Source organism: Stigmatopora nigra, chromosome 15 (assembly GCF_051989575.1).
Source record: "Stigmatopora nigra isolate UIUO_SnigA chromosome 15, RoL_Snig_1.1, whole genome shotgun sequence".
NCBI lineage: Eukaryota > Metazoa > Chordata > Actinopteri > Syngnathiformes > Syngnathidae > Stigmatopora > Stigmatopora nigra.
In genome coordinates this window covers 10,883,967-10,903,661 of record NC_135522.1, presented here as the reverse complement: position 1 = coordinate 10,903,661, position 19,695 = coordinate 10,883,967, and the positions used below count along the sequence as shown (strand labels likewise).

General features: G+C 40.9%; 1 protein-coding gene across 2 annotated transcripts; it reads left to right on the top strand.

Annotated features, from left to right (window-relative positions):
• The first annotated feature begins 716 nt into the window (after positions 1 to 716).
• sphk1 (sphingosine kinase 1) lies at positions 717 to 18,320 on the top strand. Of its 2 annotated transcripts, XM_077735318.1 has the most exons (6): positions 717 to 896; positions 972 to 1,227; positions 9,382 to 9,534; positions 14,284 to 14,378; positions 14,470 to 14,585; positions 16,051 to 18,320. In XM_077735318.1, exons 1-6 carry the CDS (start codon positions 801 to 803, stop codon positions 16,919 to 16,921), a joined length of 1,587 nt encoding a protein of 528 aa, XP_077591444.1. In that variant the 5' UTR covers positions 717 to 800; the 3' UTR covers positions 16,922 to 18,320. The 2 variants fall into 2 exon arrangements, with proteins under 2 accessions (XP_077591444.1, XP_077591443.1); XM_077735317.1 differs by having other exon boundaries at positions 717 to 1,227.
• The last annotated feature ends 1,375 nt before the right edge of the window (positions 18,321 to 19,695 follow it).

Here is a 19,695-nt window from a genome sequence, read left to right as displayed (position 1 = left end):
AGTACAGTTGACCGGCCTGGCGTCTTGAGTGGTGAGCACGTCGGCCTCACAGCTCTGGAGTCTTGGGTTCAAATCCAGGTCGGTCCACCCGTGTTGAGTTTGCATATTCTCCCCGGGCCAGCGTGGGTACTCCGGTTTCCTCCTACATTTCAAAAAACATGCATGGTTGGCAGATTTGACACTGAATTGCCCCAAGGTATGAGGCTAGGCGTGAATGGCTGTTGGTGTCCTTGTGCCCTGCAATTGCCTGGCCACCGATTCAGAGTCTCCCCCGCCTCTGGCCCGAAGTCAGCTGGGACAGCACCCCTTGCGACCCGAGTGAGAATAAAGCGGTTCAGAAAATGTGATGTGGGATTAAAAACTGTATTTAGAAATATATTGCAATGATTTTCAAATATTGTTTTCTATAGCAAAAAATTAAGTATATATTTTTTTCTGCGGCCTGAATTAAAATACATTCACACAAAAATTCAAAATTTCCACGCCCTGTTCATAGCTCTGGGTTCAAATCCAGGTCAGTCAACCTGTGTGGAGTTTGCATATTTTCCCCGGGTCAGCGTGGGTTTTCTGATGGTACTCCAGTTTCCCTCCACATTCCAAAAACATGCATGGTAGGCTCCCTTAAAATGAACCATATTGGGGTAATACGTTAGTGTGCAGCCGCTTCTTGTCTGCACTTCCACTTTTCACCGCTAGGAAGCGACGTGGAGTCAGAAACTGTATCCTCCTCTGGAGCGTCCCGCAACAGAACTCCACCGGAGTCGGTACCGGGCCGCCATCCTCGCACTGGCCTGGCCGGGATGGCGAAGGAGGCTACCGAAGCGGAGCCACTCCGCCAACGGAACGGCGTATTGGGCATGCTGTACGGGGAATTTACGGACTCACTCGACGACAAGGTACGGTACTCCGTCAGTTTGACGGAGAGCGCCTTGACCATTCAAAGGATTTCGTCGTCCCCTGGCCGGGCTAAGGTGGTCTTCAATTTGACGGATTGCGTCGGCTGCCGGGCGCACAGAGGAACGGACAGCTCGGACGTCGGCGCCTACTTCACTGCTTATTTTTACCCCTTGAAACGGCGATGGATGAGCGCCGGCGTGGCCCGTCAGCGAGTGGAGCAGTGCTTTCGGGTGGCGCTGGTCCAGGACCCCCGGACAAACCTGCGGGAGGCTGAAAGGTGGGCTTGTGCCATCAGGGATGCCTCTGTCCAGCAGGCGCCTCGGAAAAACGGTGAGCAAGGTCACATTGTTTATATGGGTCATTCCGGAATTGAAGGACAATTTAGGGATAGACCATTTGATGAAACAAGAACAATCTTACAAACAAACACACAAAGCAACACACACACAGACGCGCACACGTACATACACGCACGCGTACATGCGCACACACGCGCGCAGACAGACATACGCGCGCGCGGAGACAGACATACGCGCGCGCGCACACACACACACACACACACACAGACAGACGCGCGCACACACGCACACGGACATACGCGCACGCGCGCACACACACACAAACACGCACGCACGCACTCACGCACACACGCACACATTAACACACAAACACACACTAACACACAAACACACACTAACACACACACCAACACACACGCACCAACACACACACTAACACACACAAACACACACTAACACACACTAACACACACACTAACACACACACACACACTAACACACACACTAACACACACACACACTAACACACACAAACACACGCTAACACACACACGAACACACACACACACACACACACTAACACACACAAACACACACTAACACACACACGAACACAAAGAAAACATGTCTTTTTAACAGTGATATCCAGTGTTTTCCTAACTCTCTTTAATGCACAAATTTAGATCAGATTAGAACTTTATTTCATCCCATATTTGGGTAATAGCTTGGTTGCAGTAGGAAAACAAATACAAGACACACAAGGCATAGACCTAACTAAGAAATATGATTGATATACACTAATGCCTTGACATACAAGTGCCCCAACATACATATTTGAGATAGGGGGAAAATTCAGAGCAAACATTTGCCTTGAGACACAAGACAATTTTGAGATACAAGCATACGAGACAGCCAGGTGGCCGGGTCTGCGCGCCTGTCATCCCTAGACAAGGGGTGGGCAAACATTTTGGCCCGAGGGCCACATTGGCTTTAAAAATTTGACAGATGGTTTGGGTCAGCACAAGATACGATACATATAAAAAACTGAATCCGTTAACAGTACATATGAAACATAAACAGAAAAAAGGATCAAACTATTAGCATACTCATCACTCATCATTTAAGTAAAAAGTATAAAGTAATGTTTTGAAAAACATTAAAATGTAATTTAAAGAAAGATAGAGAGGCTTTAAAACACGAAAAACAAATAAGAGTGGACAGAGCTACTGCCACTGGCTTCCGCATGACGGCGCCATCTTGGGAAAAAAATATATATATATTTGAACAAAGTCGGCGGGCCGGATTAAAAAGCCCAAGGCCGTATGTGGCCCGCGGGCCGTAGTTTTCCCATATCGCCATTCAACTACTCACACTGCCCCCGAGTGGGAATTAAACCCAAAATATTCACTCACTGTGAATGCCACCTGTGAGTTAATCCGCATGATAGACAAAATGGGTAAAACGAGATCGATTTTATAAAAAACTTGTATTTAAAAAAATCCTGTACAAAAGTTGTTACACGGCGTACACAATTTGAAATGATCAAAAAACATAAAAAATAAGGGAAGAACATATAAATTGTCAGGTATGTGTCTCTGTCACCTCATTGATTGCCATTGATGGGGCCAAACTTCCAGTTCATTTTGGCTCAAAAGGGGAACTGGACGTCTCGTGCCGTCAATAGTACTCACACAACTTCCCAGTTCAATTGAATTAGATCTCAATCATTGTCAATAATTCATTATCATGAGATTAGTGCAAATTGTATCAGGGGGTACCCAAAGGCTGCCACCGCCTATTTCCCATAGAGCAGAGAGAATAAGTCATTAATTCATTAATTCATCTTCTGTACCGCAAAGCCACGTAAGGGTTGAGGAGGGTGCCAACTGATTTCGGGCGAAAAGCAGACTATACCCTACTGTAGCACTGATCGCCACTCAGTCTTAGGGCACACAGAGAGACAAACGACTATTCGCCAGAGATTAGAAATGTTTTTAAATACTACTGTAGACTGCCTTTTTGTGTGTTACATGCTCATGCGTTGAAGTAGCAGTTGTTTAAAAGTCAGGAGTAGCAATTTAGCCAGAAACTGTGATACAGTCTTCTCCCCCGATTATGGCGAATTCACTTCTTCGCAATGTTTTTCGGCTATTATTACATTTTTTTTCCTTTTAAAATGCATAAAAATGTGAAAATCCATGCTGGAACTTCCACTTGCTACTAGGACTCAGCACGGAAGAAAAAGGGAAAAAAGGTAGTTATGATAGGGGTGACCCTACTTTGCGATTTTTTGATTACCGCGGTCATGTTTTGTCTACATTAACCGCGATATTCGAGGGATTACTGTATGTCTTGTGTTGACTGTCAGTGGTCTATCCAGTAATGAGGTGTTTGATGAGTGTGGATTTCACAGATCAAAATTTTAAGAATTACAGATTTTTTGCGAAAATGAGGCATTTTAATATTGTATGATGGTCTGCAGTTGTGGGCGGATAGAAGGAAAGACGGTAAATCTGAGCGGTAGCAGAGTGGCAATTTGTCCTTGTACTCCAACTGGTTTAATCAAAAATCTTCATAGATCAAATAGTGTAGTCTTGAATATCTCCTACCATTGATTGGTTTTGATGAGAATGTATTACAGATTTTTTTTTTGCATCTTTATTTTATAATCACTGAACAAATAGTTCTGTGGTAATCAATGTTGCTTCTGTTGCAGAGGGTGTATGAAAGTTAGTTGGAATCACTAATCCTTTATTTATCCATTTGAGTTTACTGCAGATGGTAAGGTTGGATTAAAAGTGCAAGAGAAGTGCAAGATTTGTATTTTAAAGAAGCTAGATTACTGATGGTTTTGTCTTCAATTCTATGAAAAATAGAGTATATATCACAAGTTGACTTAGAAATCAGAGTGAATTTTTTTCTGCCATTGAAACCATTTGTACTTAATTTATTTATAGTTTACCATTAATTATTTAATAAAACTTTTTAAAAAATCAACACAAATCAATGTAACTGTATAATAATACACAAACAATAAAAATACTCATTTTTGAATTCGCCTGTTGGAAGATGAATAGAGGGAATAGGAAAGTGTTTGTAGTGTAATATCACTCATTTCTCCTTCCACGCGCTCAATCAATGAAATATTGTGGATTAATTTTTTTTAAACAGGATTATAAGGATTCTAGGGAAACCACTGCTAGGCCAATTGGCGCAGAGCTTTTATCCTTCACTGACGGCTGTCGCATTCTCAATGGGATGAATTTTATTTAAATATTGAGGCCAGTCTTGTGAATGTTAACAGATTACAACTGTGGTAGAATCAAGTTGCAGACAAGTGCTAACGTTAGCACGCCACTGTTTTTCCCTCAGTTGACCCTCACCAGTTTGCCTATAGAGTAAATAGGTCCACTGAGGACGCCATCGCCGTAGCTCTACACACAGCACTGAGCCACCTGGAGCACCATGGAAACTACGCGAGGATGCTTTTGATTGACTATAGCTCAGCCCATAATACTCTCCCACCTTGGAATATCTTTTTCCATCTGCTACTGGATTAAGAACTTCTTAACCAACCATCCACAAACTGTTAGACTTGGTCCCCACCTCTTTTCCTCCATTACACTGAGCACTGGCTCCCCTCAAAGCTGGGTACTGACCCCTCTTCTGTACTCCCTGTACAGATACGACTGTACACCGACCCACCAGTCTAACTCCATCATTAAATTTGCCGATGACACCACTATGGTCGGACTCATCTCAGGACGGGATAAGTCGGCCTACAGAGATGAGGTCAACAAACTGTCTTCGTGGTGTTTGGTGAACAATCTCACACTAAACACCACGGAAACTAAAGAAATAATCCTGGACTTTCGCAAACGCAGCACAGATCTGGCCCCACTCCTCATAAATGGAGTATGCGTAGACAGGGTTCAGTCCTTCAAATTCCTGGGGGTCCACGTCACGGACAAGCTCTCCTGGTCTACCAACGCCACGCCAGTGATAAAGAAGGCCCAGAAGCGACTCCATTTCTTGGGGGTACTCAGGAGCAACAACTTGAACATTATGTTTTTGGTAACCTTCTACAGAGCCACTGTGGGGAGCATCCTGGCATACTGCATTACAGTGTGGTGCACTGGAAGCACGGCAGCAGACAGAAAGGCCATGCAGAGAGTGATCAACACCGCCCAGAAGATCATCGTCTGCTCTCTGCCCTTACTGGATGACATTGCCAGCCCTCGCTACCTCAGCAGAGCCAGGAACAATGTCAGGGACCAATACCACCTTGGTCACAACCTGTTCCAGCTGCTGCCCTCTGGCAGACGCTACAGGTCTCACAAAGCACGGAGAAATAGACTTAAGGACTTTTTTTTCCCCACAGCTATCAGGACTGAGCTGGAGTTAGCACGACACACATTCCCTTCTGTTGCAATAACTTCGGGGTGTGCAATAACAATCTGCAATATCTTTGAAATCTGCGCAATATTTTAGAATCTGTGCAATATTTAAGAATCTGTGCAATATTTTAGAATCTGTGCAATATTTTACAATCTGTGTAATATTTTAGAATATGTGCAATATTTTAGAATATGCGTAATATTTTAGAATATGTGCAATATTTTAGAATATGTGCAATAGCTTAGAATCTGTGCAATATTTTGGAATTTATGATGTAACTTTTTATACTTTTATACTATTATTTGTTTTTTGTTTTTGTTTTTTACTGGGAAAACAAACTTTAAAAAGCTTAGAGTAGCGCCACCAATTTCGTTATACGCAGTTGTGTATGAAGACAATAAAGGCTTTTGAATTAAATTGAATTTGAATTGAAGGTAACAGGCCAATATTTCCAGCAGACCCAGCTTAGCATGTCTTAATGAAACTTGCTTGAACTGTTGCAAACAGTTGAAAGCACAGGATTTCATCCCAGTTTGGCAAGATGACAAAGGAAGACTTAAAGGTAGCTTAAAGATTTAGTGAAGATAGTCCTCATTACTTCACCCACACAATTCTGAAGCGAAAGATCTGCTGTCTGTGTGGTTTGCATGTTCTCACTCCCTCACAACACTTCACTTCCAACACTGCTTATCCTAGTCAGGGTCACGGGCTGCTGGAGGCTATCCCAGCTGACTCCGTGGACCCACCCTAAATTGGTTGGCAGTTAGTCGTAGGGCAATCCTCACAACCACACTCCTGCTGAGTGGAAATCGAACACACGCAGTACACACCGAAGTCAGGTGGAAAAAAAACACCAGCTCCCTGTAACACTCACTGAACCATATTGTTCACTAATAATAATGTACTATGTATACTACATTCGCCCGACTTTAATGGAGGCCACATGCATTCTGTGTACCGTATTTTCACGACTATAAGGCGCACTTAAAAGTCTTAAATTTTCTCCAAAACAGACAGTGCGCCTTATAATCCAGTGCGCCTTATATATGGAAAAAACAGAAAACCAAAAACGAAAAACCAACACTGTCGGATATTAAAAAAACACAAACGCCTGAACTGAAACAATACTGTTAAATATGCAGATGCAATCTTAGTTTACAAAATCTTCCATCATAAAGCTCCTCCCCCATTGCAAGATTTTATACAAAAGAATCCAAAACATTAACAATGGCTGGCTCTAGAGGTGACTGTGTGGTGAGTGCTTCATACCTGGAAGTCAATATTAATTACCATATTTTCACGACTATAAGGCGCACTTAAAAGTCTTAAATTTTCTCCAAAATAGACAGTGCGTCTTATAATACAGTGCGCCTTATATATGGAAAAAATATCATTCATTGAGGGTGCACCTTATAATGCGGTGCGCCTTATAGTCGTGAAAATACGGTAAATGTGAATGATTGTCTGTTATCCATGCAGTTTTTAGTCTGCCTTTTATTTTAGTCAACTTGGATAGTCTTGGTTTTAGCGACCATTAACAGCATATCATGAATGGATTAACTATGTGCAATGCAAAAGCTGATCAAAAGCTCTTTCACTGTCAATTTTTACCATTGTAGCTGATATTCTGGAAGTGTGGAAGCCCTTATGAAAGGCACATTGTGCTTTGATACAAATAAAATAATGCTGACCGTGTTTTGCTGAATGGAGGCACAGTTTGGGCATGTGCGTGTGTTTATTTTAACGCCTTCTCCTCACTCCTCCTGCTGGAATCACACCTCTGTCCCGAATTGCCGGAATCGGGTCACGTGGGGTTAACTTCTGCAGTACAAGTACATTGCGGATAATTAGCTTCAAGTTAACTGATGCTAGATGGTAGATTTAAGATTTGTTACAACTCTTGGAGGTTGGATTTTTTGTATGAAGCAAATTGATAACTAGAGCAAAGAAAAATGAAGAATGCATAAAGCCGTCAGTATATTTTCTAAAGTGCTTTTACTCATCGGGGTTATAAGATGGTGAGAAACGGTTGTTATAATTATTGTGATGGGGTGGGGGGTTCAATGTTGATGAATTCAGTTTCTGTTATTTATTTTTTTAAATTTAAATATAAACTTTTACTCGCCTGAGATCAGCTGGCCACCTCCACCTCTGGCCCTGAGTCAGCTGGGATAGGCTCCAGCACCCCCGCAACCTTAGTGAGGATAAAGCGGTTCAGAATATGAGATGAGACTTTTACCTGCTTTTGTAAACCAAGTTGTGGACAAAACACAGCTTTGACATATGAATGTTTCGTACCACACCAACACTGCAATTCTCAACCCTATGGAGAAAAGACAGCATAGAACAGGGTTGCCCAACTCCGGTCCTCGAGGGCCCCCATCCTAGTCTTTTTTCCATATCTCCCTCCATCAACACACCTGAATCAAATGATCAACCCATAAGCAAGCGGTGCAGAATCTTGATAAAGATCCTGGTGTTTTGATTCAGGTCTGCTGGAGGAGTGAGTCAAAGAAAACAGACTGGTTAGGGGCCTTTGAGGAACGGAGTTGGGCAACCCTGGCATAGACAGTAACTCCGAAAAGAGTTTACTTCCTTCAGAGGAAGCTAGGAAATTCTCACGAGGATCTATTACTCACTCATACAAAGCATTCAGGCCCAGATTTAGGACAGAAAACGCCAGCAGAAAACTGCGGCTGTCTTCTCTGAAATAATTGGGGCACCCCTTTGATTTTTGTTGACAGTCGTTGATCATTTCCCACATTGGCCAGCAGACAAAGAGCCTTTACATGTTCTGTTCTGTTCTGTTTTAACAGTTTGAGCTACCAAGAGAAAGCCGGTATTGCATTCTCACCTGCAGAATCTCAATGACTTTTTTTTTCACTTAAAATGTGAACAAATTATTTTCGGTCATAAAAGTTTTCGGCAATTGTTAGTGTATTATTTTAAAAAAAAATCTAGTATTGTATATATGATGTTTCATAATTATAAATTAATCTAATGTTGGTCAAAACAAAATTATGTTTAAAAAAACTAATACAAATACACGCTGGTTACAGGACCAAGAACGTAACCGGCTGAAGGTTATTTTCTTTTCACAGTATTCAATATTCAATTTATTTAAACCAGAAAGTCAGACTGTACATGCTCAAATTTCAGTGCCATTGACGGTGCTAGACGTCCAATCCGTTTTGCACAAGTTGAGTGAATGCACAAACGATAATTCTTAAATGGGGCTCTTGTAAATGTTAAAAAGAGGTCCTGATTCATGCATGGAGGGACTAACATCTTATTTGCATTGTATATTACTGTATACTGTGTACAGTAATCCATCAAATATTGCGGTTAATGGAGACTAAACATGGCCACGATAAACAAAAAAAACGCAAAATAGGGTCACCCCTATTTAAGACAAATATATTTTACTTCAGTGCTCAGTTGTAGTAGCAAGCCGAGGGCAGGTTAGTGGCTTCCGCTTGCAAGTTTCAGCGTGGATTTTCACATTTTTATGAGGCTACAAAAAACAATTTAATGAACAACAAAAAAATCCCCCAGAAAAAATAAAGTGAAGCCGTGATTGTTGAAGCCATGATATTCAAGGTATTACTGTACACAGTATTAACTATTTTACCACAGGTAAACGTTGCACAGCCCTATACTGTTCTTGCTTAGTCCAGTGTTGAGTTATCTGTCCCACTTGCCACTGTAATATGATCCTATTGGTCCTACATGATTAATAATAATTGAAGTACCTAGATTCATTCAAGAAATATGTCTTTTTGGCTAGACTCACTCACAAATTCAGAGGTGCGGCGGCCTTGCAGAGTCATGATACTAGTGAACCCTCTCAGTGGACGGGGACAGGCTCTCCAGCTCTTCACCAGCCATCTGCAGGGCATGCTGAACGAAGCTGCCGTCCCCTACACGATTGTCATCACAGGTTGGAAATTTGCTCATACATACAAATACATAAATACTTTCTTTAGTATGAATATGTGAGCATTGCTTAAATGTATACATATAAAGTTATTATTATTAATAACCTTGGGTACTTTTTTTCCTACAAAGTTTGCATGGCAATTTACATTGTAAATGCCCAGAAGGAAATTTTGCAAGACATTTGTGTTCCGGGATAATGGGTAAAATGTAGAAAATGGAAAAACAATCAAGTACCGTATTTTCACGACTATAAGGCGCACTTAAAAGTCTTAAATTTTCTCCAAAATAGACAGTGTGCCTTATAATACAGTGCGCCTTATATATGGAAAAAACAAAAACAAAAAAACCACCACTGTCGGATATAAAAACACAAACGCCTGAACTGAAACAATACTGTTAAATATGCAGATGCATCTTAGTTTCCAAAATCTTCCATCATATAGCTCCTCCCCCACTGCAAGATTTTATACAAAAATTCCAAAACATCAACAATGGCTGGCTCTAGAGGTGACTGTGTAGTGAGTGCTTCATACCTGGAAGTCAATACCAATTACCGTATTTTCACGACTATAAGGCGCACTTAAAAGTCTTAAATTTTCTCCAAAATAGACAGTGCGCCTTATGATACAGTGCGCCTTATATATGGACAAAAATGTCATTCATTGAGGGTGCGCATTATAGTCGTGAAAATACGGTACTTTGTTACTAATTCTATTTGTTTTATTTTCCAAAAATTATGTTAGTGTAAATTTAACACCATTATGTTTCATGTTATGTTACATGTAAACATTCTTGGTGGTAACTTCACATGTTGATGGTCTGAAACCTGCGTGTGAAAAAAGTGCAAAAAACAGAAACTAGGAAGGGTTCAAATACTTTTTCACGCCACTGTATATTTGGAAAGACTATAACAGCCTGAGGTAGGAGAGACACGACTACTAAAGCAGCCTCCTGAGTCTGCAAGTACATACATACTGTATGACGCATTCATTAGCAGTGCTCAACCTTTTCTTCATTCTGTGTTCCCTCAGACAGATCATAAGAGCCTAGTGCATTTGAATTTAGCCCAAAAGAAGTACATTTATCCTCACCCCAACTGAGCAGTGCCTTTCCTTAGGTTGGGGTTATCGTGTTAGTCAGTCTCTCCTGAATAGCGAAGTGGCTGGGAAGTAATGCATCGACTTGAGACCTTGTAGGCCACAAGTGCTGAGTTGGCTGCTGAGCACACTTTACTCCTTCTGCCTCTTTGGCTGTCAGCATAGCAAACAGCATCGCATGACTGAATCCTGAAATACTTTTCACACATACAAGGGCCACAGATGGGGGAGAAGATTCTCTTTTGTCTGTGTCAATAGTTCCCTTGATCGATACTGTTTCGGAAACATACCTTCAGCCTATTGATTTGTGCTAATTTGCTTGTCTCCATTCTTGTCTGATTCCGTTTTTTGCCTTGTTGACAATTATAAGCTCTTTGCTTATATTTACGTGCACACACATTCACATACCCGTGTTGCACGATACCATTTCCTAGTTTCCGATACTGAATCCAACACTCTGATCGTCCGATTTCAATACTGTATCGATGCAGGTTTATTTTAAATACTTTTTTATTTTATGCTAAATGTCTACTTATTTGTTTGTAAATTTTTGGCAGCGAATGAATCTTGCCATAGTTTTCTCCTAGCGATAAACCAATCTGTAGGATGGTGCATCGTGCCCATTCATTTATTTTTTATGCTGGTTATCCTCACAAGGGTCATGGAGGGCTGGAACCTATTCCAACCAACTTCGAGGATTAGGGGACACTCTCAACTGGTTGCAGGTACACTGAGACGGACAATCATTTATACTCGCTCTCATAACCGTTTTAGAGCAGGGGATCTCACACTTTTTCAGTATGTGAGTCACTAAATACATAATCAAGTCAAAAGGATCTACCAATATATTTATCTATTATTACTAATTATGTTGATATAGTTTGCCAAACTACATATTTACAATTTACTTAATTTGTATAACTTCGCTTTGTAAATGCATACTTGCGCGTTAACATACTGGGACAAGAGAGTGACAGTTTACTGCTTAAAATACTTAAATTGAAGTGTGTAAGATCAATGTATCACTTAATGGGCAGCTGATGTTAGGCAAGGCTGTCGGCCCCACACTTACGAAGTTGTTGTCGGCACAGAAAGCCTGATGCACACATTAAAAGAGCCCAAATATGCGTGTTCTTGTTACGATCTCGCCGCGTAGTGCGACGCGATCGGAGGGGAAGTTGAACCCAGATGCAGAGTCGCCGAAGTAAATGGAAAGGTGAGGCAGATCTGTAGCTCTTGTTGGTTGATTTAATAAACGGGGTAACATAACTTAAACAACTTGGCTTGACCACTCATTACAATTGAACTGAACATGCGGCGTGGCGTCAATGGAAACAGCAATTACTACGAGGATTAACAGGAAACGAAACCAGAACTTAACCAGTACTACACCAGCCGATCCAACGGCGTCCACAGAAAATCACAATGCTTAAATACCAAAAATAATCTAATCACGTAATTAGTGACAGCTGATAGTTATCGTGACGTCATGCCAGGAAAAGCAATCCACCCACTCCTGACAGTTCTAAATAAATAAATTCAATTAAAAATCGCTCATCCGCTGAAGCATTGCGCATGTGCACATCGCAATATTTTGGTCCAACTGAGACATCATTAACACCTAAAGGAAACCAGCAAACTGGATCAAATATTACAGTACGGTCTACTAATCGTACCTTGGCGATCAAATGGTAGATCACGATCAACCTATTGGGAACCCCTGATTTAGTCTTCAACGAGCCTACATTGCATGTTTTTGGGATGTGTGAGGTAGCCATAGGACATGGAGAAAACATATGCAGTTATGGGGAGAACCTTTTTTAAGTCATTGCATAGCTGGACATCCAATCCATTTGAATTGCGAGAGTGTCAACAAACAAACATGTTTTTAGTCTCACAAATCATATTGTATAGGAAGGTACCAAGAGGTTTCTTGCCCCAAAACAGTCACCAAGTTAGTACCCAATGTTTTGCAAAGCATCTCCAGAAAGTGTTGCAATGACACAGCAAGATGAACTTATAAAAAGGGCTGTTAAGTGTTTCTGGCACAAAATCGCTCCAATAGCTGTCATGCATGCTGTTTTTATGAGGAATTTGCCTTTAAGCAGTTTTAAATTCTCCTTGAAGACAAACATGATATTAAGTACATGGTTGTGATAAACACCGTAGTAAAGTACATTAAATACCAGAATGCACCATGCAAGCCCATCTGTACACAAATGAGCTGGTCACAGATATTTGCAGATCACTTATATCGTCTTGAAGCTGCTGAGGAGCCAATGGGCAGCCTAATGTCACATGTCTAGCCTCATTAAGGTCAAACGAACGTTTAATGTCCCTTGGCCATTATGGTAGTACAGCACTGATACCTTGACATACGAGTCCCCTAACATACGAGAAATTTGAAAAACGAGGAAATTTCTCAGGAAATATTTGCCTTGAGATACGAGCATATAAAACAGCTTGGTGGCTGACTTCGCAAGAGGCTGCTTATTATAACAGCACACTGTCTTTTCGCCCTCTTTTAAAGATGTCTACGAGCACTGGGCGTACAGGGTGTATTTTTGTACGTGTTTTTGATTTAATCACTGCAGAATTAAGGGGGAAAACAATGGGTCCTAAGCAAGCCTGTGCAATGAGGGCTAGTGAGAAGAAAAAGCCTATGATGACAATCGGTATTAAGCATAAAATAATCGAAAAACGAGTGGTGTACGCGTGACTGAGCTGGCTCACCAATAAGAGAGGAATACTTCCACAATATGCTTACTATCCTTAAGCAGAAGGACATCAAGTCTTCCAAAGAACTAATTATAATTTGCAAGTTGTGCATTGACAGTCATAACGAGATGTAGAGCCTTCTTTTAATATGGATAAGAGATAAACAGTTAGACGTAGATAGTGTAACTGAGTTGCTAATATGCAAAAGAGCCAGTGGAATCTACATGCACTTGAAAGCAAACCGAGCATCTGAAAAAGACACCAGCAAAGCACTTCAAAACGAGTCAGGGTTGGTTCAATAATTTAAAAAAAACCTCACTGGACGAAACGAACACGGTTGGAGAAGCAGGAAGTTCCGCCTCGAACGCTGCAGTGGAATACATTAACCTCTTTGCCTCAATTATTTCACAAGAAGATTTAACTTGAGCGTAACGTAAGATCAGAACTTATTTTGAAGTGTGTGTATAGTAATCTAAGTTCATTTAAGTTAAATTTAAACTTTCTCTCTCCTGTTCTTTCTGTCTCTCTCGTCCACGCCGTCTGTATGTACCGAGGAATGTCACATTTTAGTATTGAAAATAATAACCACTAGATTCTATTTTTAGATATTTGTTACTTTGCGAGTAGGTGGTGACTTAGAACCAATAAAAAGATGTTTTTCCATTGTAATATCCTGTTTTTGCTGTTTTTTTTTCAAAGGGTGGGAGCAAATTAATTAGTATTTAATTAATCTTACGATAAAAAAATATTTGAAATACGAGTAAATTGACATAATTGACAAGTTCTGTCCCGGAACGCATTAAGCTTATATCTCAAGGTATTACTGAAGGTCTTTTTGCCCTTGGCCACCTTTTTTGTTTGTATATTTTTCCATTCCATTGAGATAAGAATGTTTTTCTGTTTTTTTATCGTTTTCTCTGTTTATGTCTACTCAGAGCACCAGAACCATGCACGTGAGTTGGTGAAAAAGGCGGACTTGTCACAATGGGATGCTCTGGTTATCATGTCAGGAGATGGGCTACTCTTTGAGGTGCTTGGACTAGATTCAACTAGTATAGTTTTTTTTGTTTTTATTTGGATATTATTTGTCTTCAGCACACATCTGATTCTTGTTCATCCAGGTGATAAATGGTCTGATGGACCGTGATGACTGGCAGGAGGCTATTCAGACGCCTCTGGGCATTCTCCCAGGTGGCTCCGGGAATGCTCTGGCTGCCTCTGTTCACCACTACTCACAGTGAGTTTGACTATTAATGACTCATTTAAATGCATGGGCTAAGACTGAGAAAGAAGAGCCAAGAAAAATAATTGCTGAGCTATAAAAAAAGTGATTTATCACCTTCCTCTGTAATCATGGTCTGACCTGACTGAGCACATCATTTCTCAGGAGGGAGGGAAGACACTAGAGCAATCTGAAGGTGTTCACTGCAGCAGAGGTCACTTTAGGCAGCTGATAACTTAGAAAGAATGATGTAATAGTATAGCAGTGTTAAACTTGTTTCCAGTGTAGCCCACATCATACTCTGAAAAGAGTTTAGTAGAGTTATAGTCGATTTTTTCATGCACTTTGACCTTTCATTCTGACTGTTAAATTCACCCAAATGTTTAGAAAAAAAAATTCATTCAATGGGCTTTTTCGGTATTATCCTCCAGACGTTTCATTTCCAAAAGTTAAAACAGAAAATATTGAATCCATCTCATAGTACATTTTTCAAAACCCATAAAATTTGTATACATTGATTGCAAAAATTCACTGTTGAAGCTGCTGCCCCCGCGACCCGACTTCGGATAAAGCGGGACAAGATCAAATGAGATGAGATGATTGCAAAAATATTAACTCCCACCAATATTTGATAAGTATTAACTTCCACCAATATTTGAAAAGAACATCCACAATTCAAAAATGACCCCACATTAACCAGAAGTGAGCCAGAATACCGGAAAATGTGCTGTAACTCACCCTTAAGTACCCTAAAAGTAACAAGAGCGTGACCTGAAATTAACTCATGTCCAACCATTGACAACAATAGACATAAAATTAATTTTACCTGGGAGAACTGGCTGTGATTCCTTCTGTTTGAGTGCCATTGACACGCTATAAATCCAATCTATTTGACAAGTAAGTGACATAAAATGCTCCAAATTAATAGGTACTCACCAGTGGGAGGCAGAGCAAAACAACACCACATTTTTTCCAGAAATGTTACGTCTTTGGCGACGTCGAGCGTGGAACGTAGTAGAGTGGTCCCAAATGCAGGAAAGCAAGGCAATCGTTGAGGATTTAGTGTTGAAACAAAACTTAGGCAGAGGGGGTTTCACAAAACTTATAATATAACAACTTAGAATAGAATAACAAAATCAAACCTGACGTGGGAAACACGGGGAAGCGAGGAACGTGGAAACATGGAACATGGCAAACATGAGTAAAGCAGATGATCTGAAAATGACAAAACAATCACATGAGGTTTAAATAGACAAAACGCGGAATTGTCAATCACACACAGATGGTCGACGAGAGGAAAGGGGAATCGAGGAGGGGACCAAGAGGCGAAAAGCAAACACGCAAAAAGGAAGAACAAAATCCAACCAGACTTAACAGGAAATTACATCTTCCAGTAGGAGTTTCAATTGCGAATAAAATGTAATATCACATCAGTTTATTTTATTATTTCCATCATTAACAAATGTCTTGCATGTTTCAGGTCATCCCCTGCATGGAATGAAGAACTTCTTCTCAGTTGTGGCTTCCTGCTGTGCAAGGGCTTGGTCGGTTCCATGGACTTGGTGTCCATCCACTTGGCATCCAAACAGCGTATCTTTTCTTTCCTGTCCATAGCTTGGGGCTTTGTGGCTGATGTGGACATCGAGAGCGATAAGTACCGCCACGTTGGCACGATCCGCTTCCTGATGGGAACCCTGGTGCGTCTTGCCACTCTTCGAGTGTATCAAGGCAGATTGGCATACCTGCCTGTTAAGGAGAAACCGAAACCTTCTTCCATCCCACAACACCCATCTTTGAGCTCCTCCCTCCCCCGCCAGCTAATTCCAAACGCCTCCCCAACAGATAACACGCACCACCATTGCAACAATACAAACTCCAGCCAAACCACAATCAGCAACTCCTCCATTAATACCAGAAAACAGGATATTCCTAGTGACAGCAAAATCCAAGCACCCATAGATTCTTTGCTACCAGGACTGGACCATCCGGTTCCAGAAAGTTGGACCATTGTAAAGTCGGAGGATTTTGTCTTAGTGTTGGCAATCTACCAGTCTCACCTGGCCGAGGACTTGTGGGCCGTCCCCGGAGCCAGAGCGGACGATGGAATCATTCACCTCTTTTACGTGACCGCCGGAATCTCCCGGCCAGCCCTACTGCGTCTCTTCCTCGCTATGGAGAAAGGAGCGCATTTAGTGTGTGGTTGCCCCCACTTGGTTTATGAGAAAGTCCGGGCCTTGCGGCTTGAGCCCATTTCACGAGAGGGTGTGATCACAGTGGATGGAGAGACTGTGGAATACGGGCCACTTCAGGCTCAAATACACCCCGGACTGGCCAGACTCATTTATGGATGAAGCCAGATTATGTTAAGCTTCTGGTTGGAGAGCTTTCAAGTTTGGCCTTTTCACTCAGTGTTGATCTCTTTACATATGCTGTATTTTCATAAGTGCCAAAGACATTTAATCAACCTCTGAGAAGACCTCTATTTTTCTACTGAAACAACATTTCCCGTTTTTTAAGCCCCCCATTTCCCACTTTTGGGATTCCTTGTCAAAACCATGGATTGTCGTCTGTCACTGCCGGCTGGTCCCAGTGCATGGGCTTTAGAGATTGTGCACATAATAGTGAAATCTTCATGCACGTTTATTTGAATGTGCTTTAGCCTGTTGTTCCCTGGCAGAAGAGTACATTGTGCACTCTGCTGTCAGACTTTATCAGCAATGCACGCACCAAGACAAGCACATTTTCCCATCTGGGGAGATTCCCAGAGGAATAGCTGAAGCCTCCGACAGAGCAAGATGACATCCCTGAGAGGGATTTGACTAATCTTTGTGTAGCTTTAGGAAAGAAACTTTGACAAAGTAGATCTAAACACATAGAGAGCATCATGTTGTCTTTACTAAATACCTGTTCATCTTTCATTCTTATCAAACTGGGAGATCTGAACCAATCTTTACATATTGAACCAAGACATTTAATATCCATTACAAAAATCCAATAGCAGTAGTATTTGTATATGCCCTTACCTTCTGCCAAACACCTAATCGGCCGGTGCTCCCTGTAATTTATTACTGGCATTAATAACATTTGAGCAGTTGTAGTACAAAAAATGTCATTGTTGGACTATTCAAGAGAAAATTCTCAATTTAAAAAAACAATTCATGCACAAATTATGGTCTTTAGTCTATTTTGACTAGGTAGGTCAAGGAAAGCACTGGTAAGCGGTAATTATTCAAAATATATGTATCAAAGGAGGAACAGAGGTTGGAATTGAGTGACATAAACAAAAGCTCTAATCACCCACTGTCATTTCACTACACACAGTCTACATAAAGTAGTACAAAATGTACTTAAATATCTGAATTCATGTAGACAATCGCACCCACCCGTGCATTCAGTCCTGCTCCCTCGGTCGTAGTATTCCGGCCACTGACAGCCCAAAAAGTTCATCCATAATAGCAATTATTCGACCGGAGGTCATTGATAGGCAGGATTCTGTAAGTGTCTGCGCCCGGTCTGCGCGTCGTAAAAATTCATGATTGGCTGCTCACTAGATGACGGCACTAGATGATGAATGTCGTAAGATTGTCCGCACCCCCTGCTGCGTCACTACAGTATCGCATCGACAATCAACAGAACTCTTACATTGCTAGGATTCTGTAAGTGTCTGCGCCCCGTCTGCGTCGTAAAATTCATGAATGGTTCTTTCAATTGGTTCAGTTTTAGTGGTTTATGGTTCTTTTTAGGAATTTGGGATTTGGAATCTTACTCAATCACGGGAGTACAAAAATATATTTTTAGTATTGCAGATTTAAAATAAATAGTTACAAGAATATTTGTCTACGTAATTCTATGTGATTTTCCCACACAAAAAAAAGCATACGATGAAAATAGTCACAAAAATAAAATAAAAAACCTGATCGACCGCCTCCGGTCGATTATTACTATGTTACCTTTATTTATTATTATGATAATTTTCTCATTTCAAGTAGGAGGGCAAGATTGAAAACGTTAATATTTGTTACTCTGACGGACCAGCACCAGATAGCTCGCGGTCCGCTAACATAACTGGTGTGCCCGTCTGCAAAGCACATACACAATTAGTAAGAAAAGAGTCACTTAACCCTTGCAAAATTGGTGCACATTTTATTTTAGTCTTTTCTATCAATTTAGGGCTATTTATTTCTGTAGCAATGGCTTCTACAAAATGAAATATTTTGCGTGGGGTCAATGTAGACCTTTTTTTCTCGAATTGGTCCCGAAATGGCAACATCTGGGGACAAATTAGACTTTTGTTTATCATTTTCTGAACCGATTATCCTCACAAGGGTCTCGATGGGTGCTGGAGCAGCTAACTATAGGCACTAATTTAGAGTGTATTATATCAAGATTTTTCTGAGAATAAATCCATTTCTTGACCAACAAGTTTGACAATAGTCTGTGACTAAAGCCGGATAGAGAATGATTGATTCCGGTTAGTTTCATTATGATGATGAGTTATTTATTTATTAATGAGTTAACAAAAAAAATGGCCTTTTTCCATATGGTGTGCCCCTCACATGTTAAGATATCATGCCTCATATCATCTTTAAAATTTAGTGATTGTACTCACTTTCCTCCATTTTGTTGATAAGCCATCATCACCTATTGTGTCCTTAGTAAGCATAACATCTGTATAAACGGATTAAAAAGCAATTCAGGGGGCATTTGACAGACAGAGCTGGCACAGTAAATGAATGCACATTGCCATAACCATCGTTGCAAACGTTGGCACGCATGCGAATAAATTATATTTAGAGTCCTCCACACACAGGTTTGCAACAGCTCAATATCATGGAGCAGTAGATCTTAACTGAGGCCATTTTTTCTTTCATGACACAGTATACAAAACTTCAAAGAGACCAATATTGAAATATCCAACATTAACATTCATGTTCCGGCCAATCTGTGTCATCTGAGTGAATGTGAGTAATGCATAATCCACATTTGTCAAAGTGGGGGGCCAAATCTGGCCCACCGCATCATTTTGTGTGGCTCGAGAAAGTCAATCATGAGTGCAGACTTTCTGTTTTAGGATCAAATTAAAATGGAGAGTATAGATGTAAAAATAATTTTACTGAATTTCCCC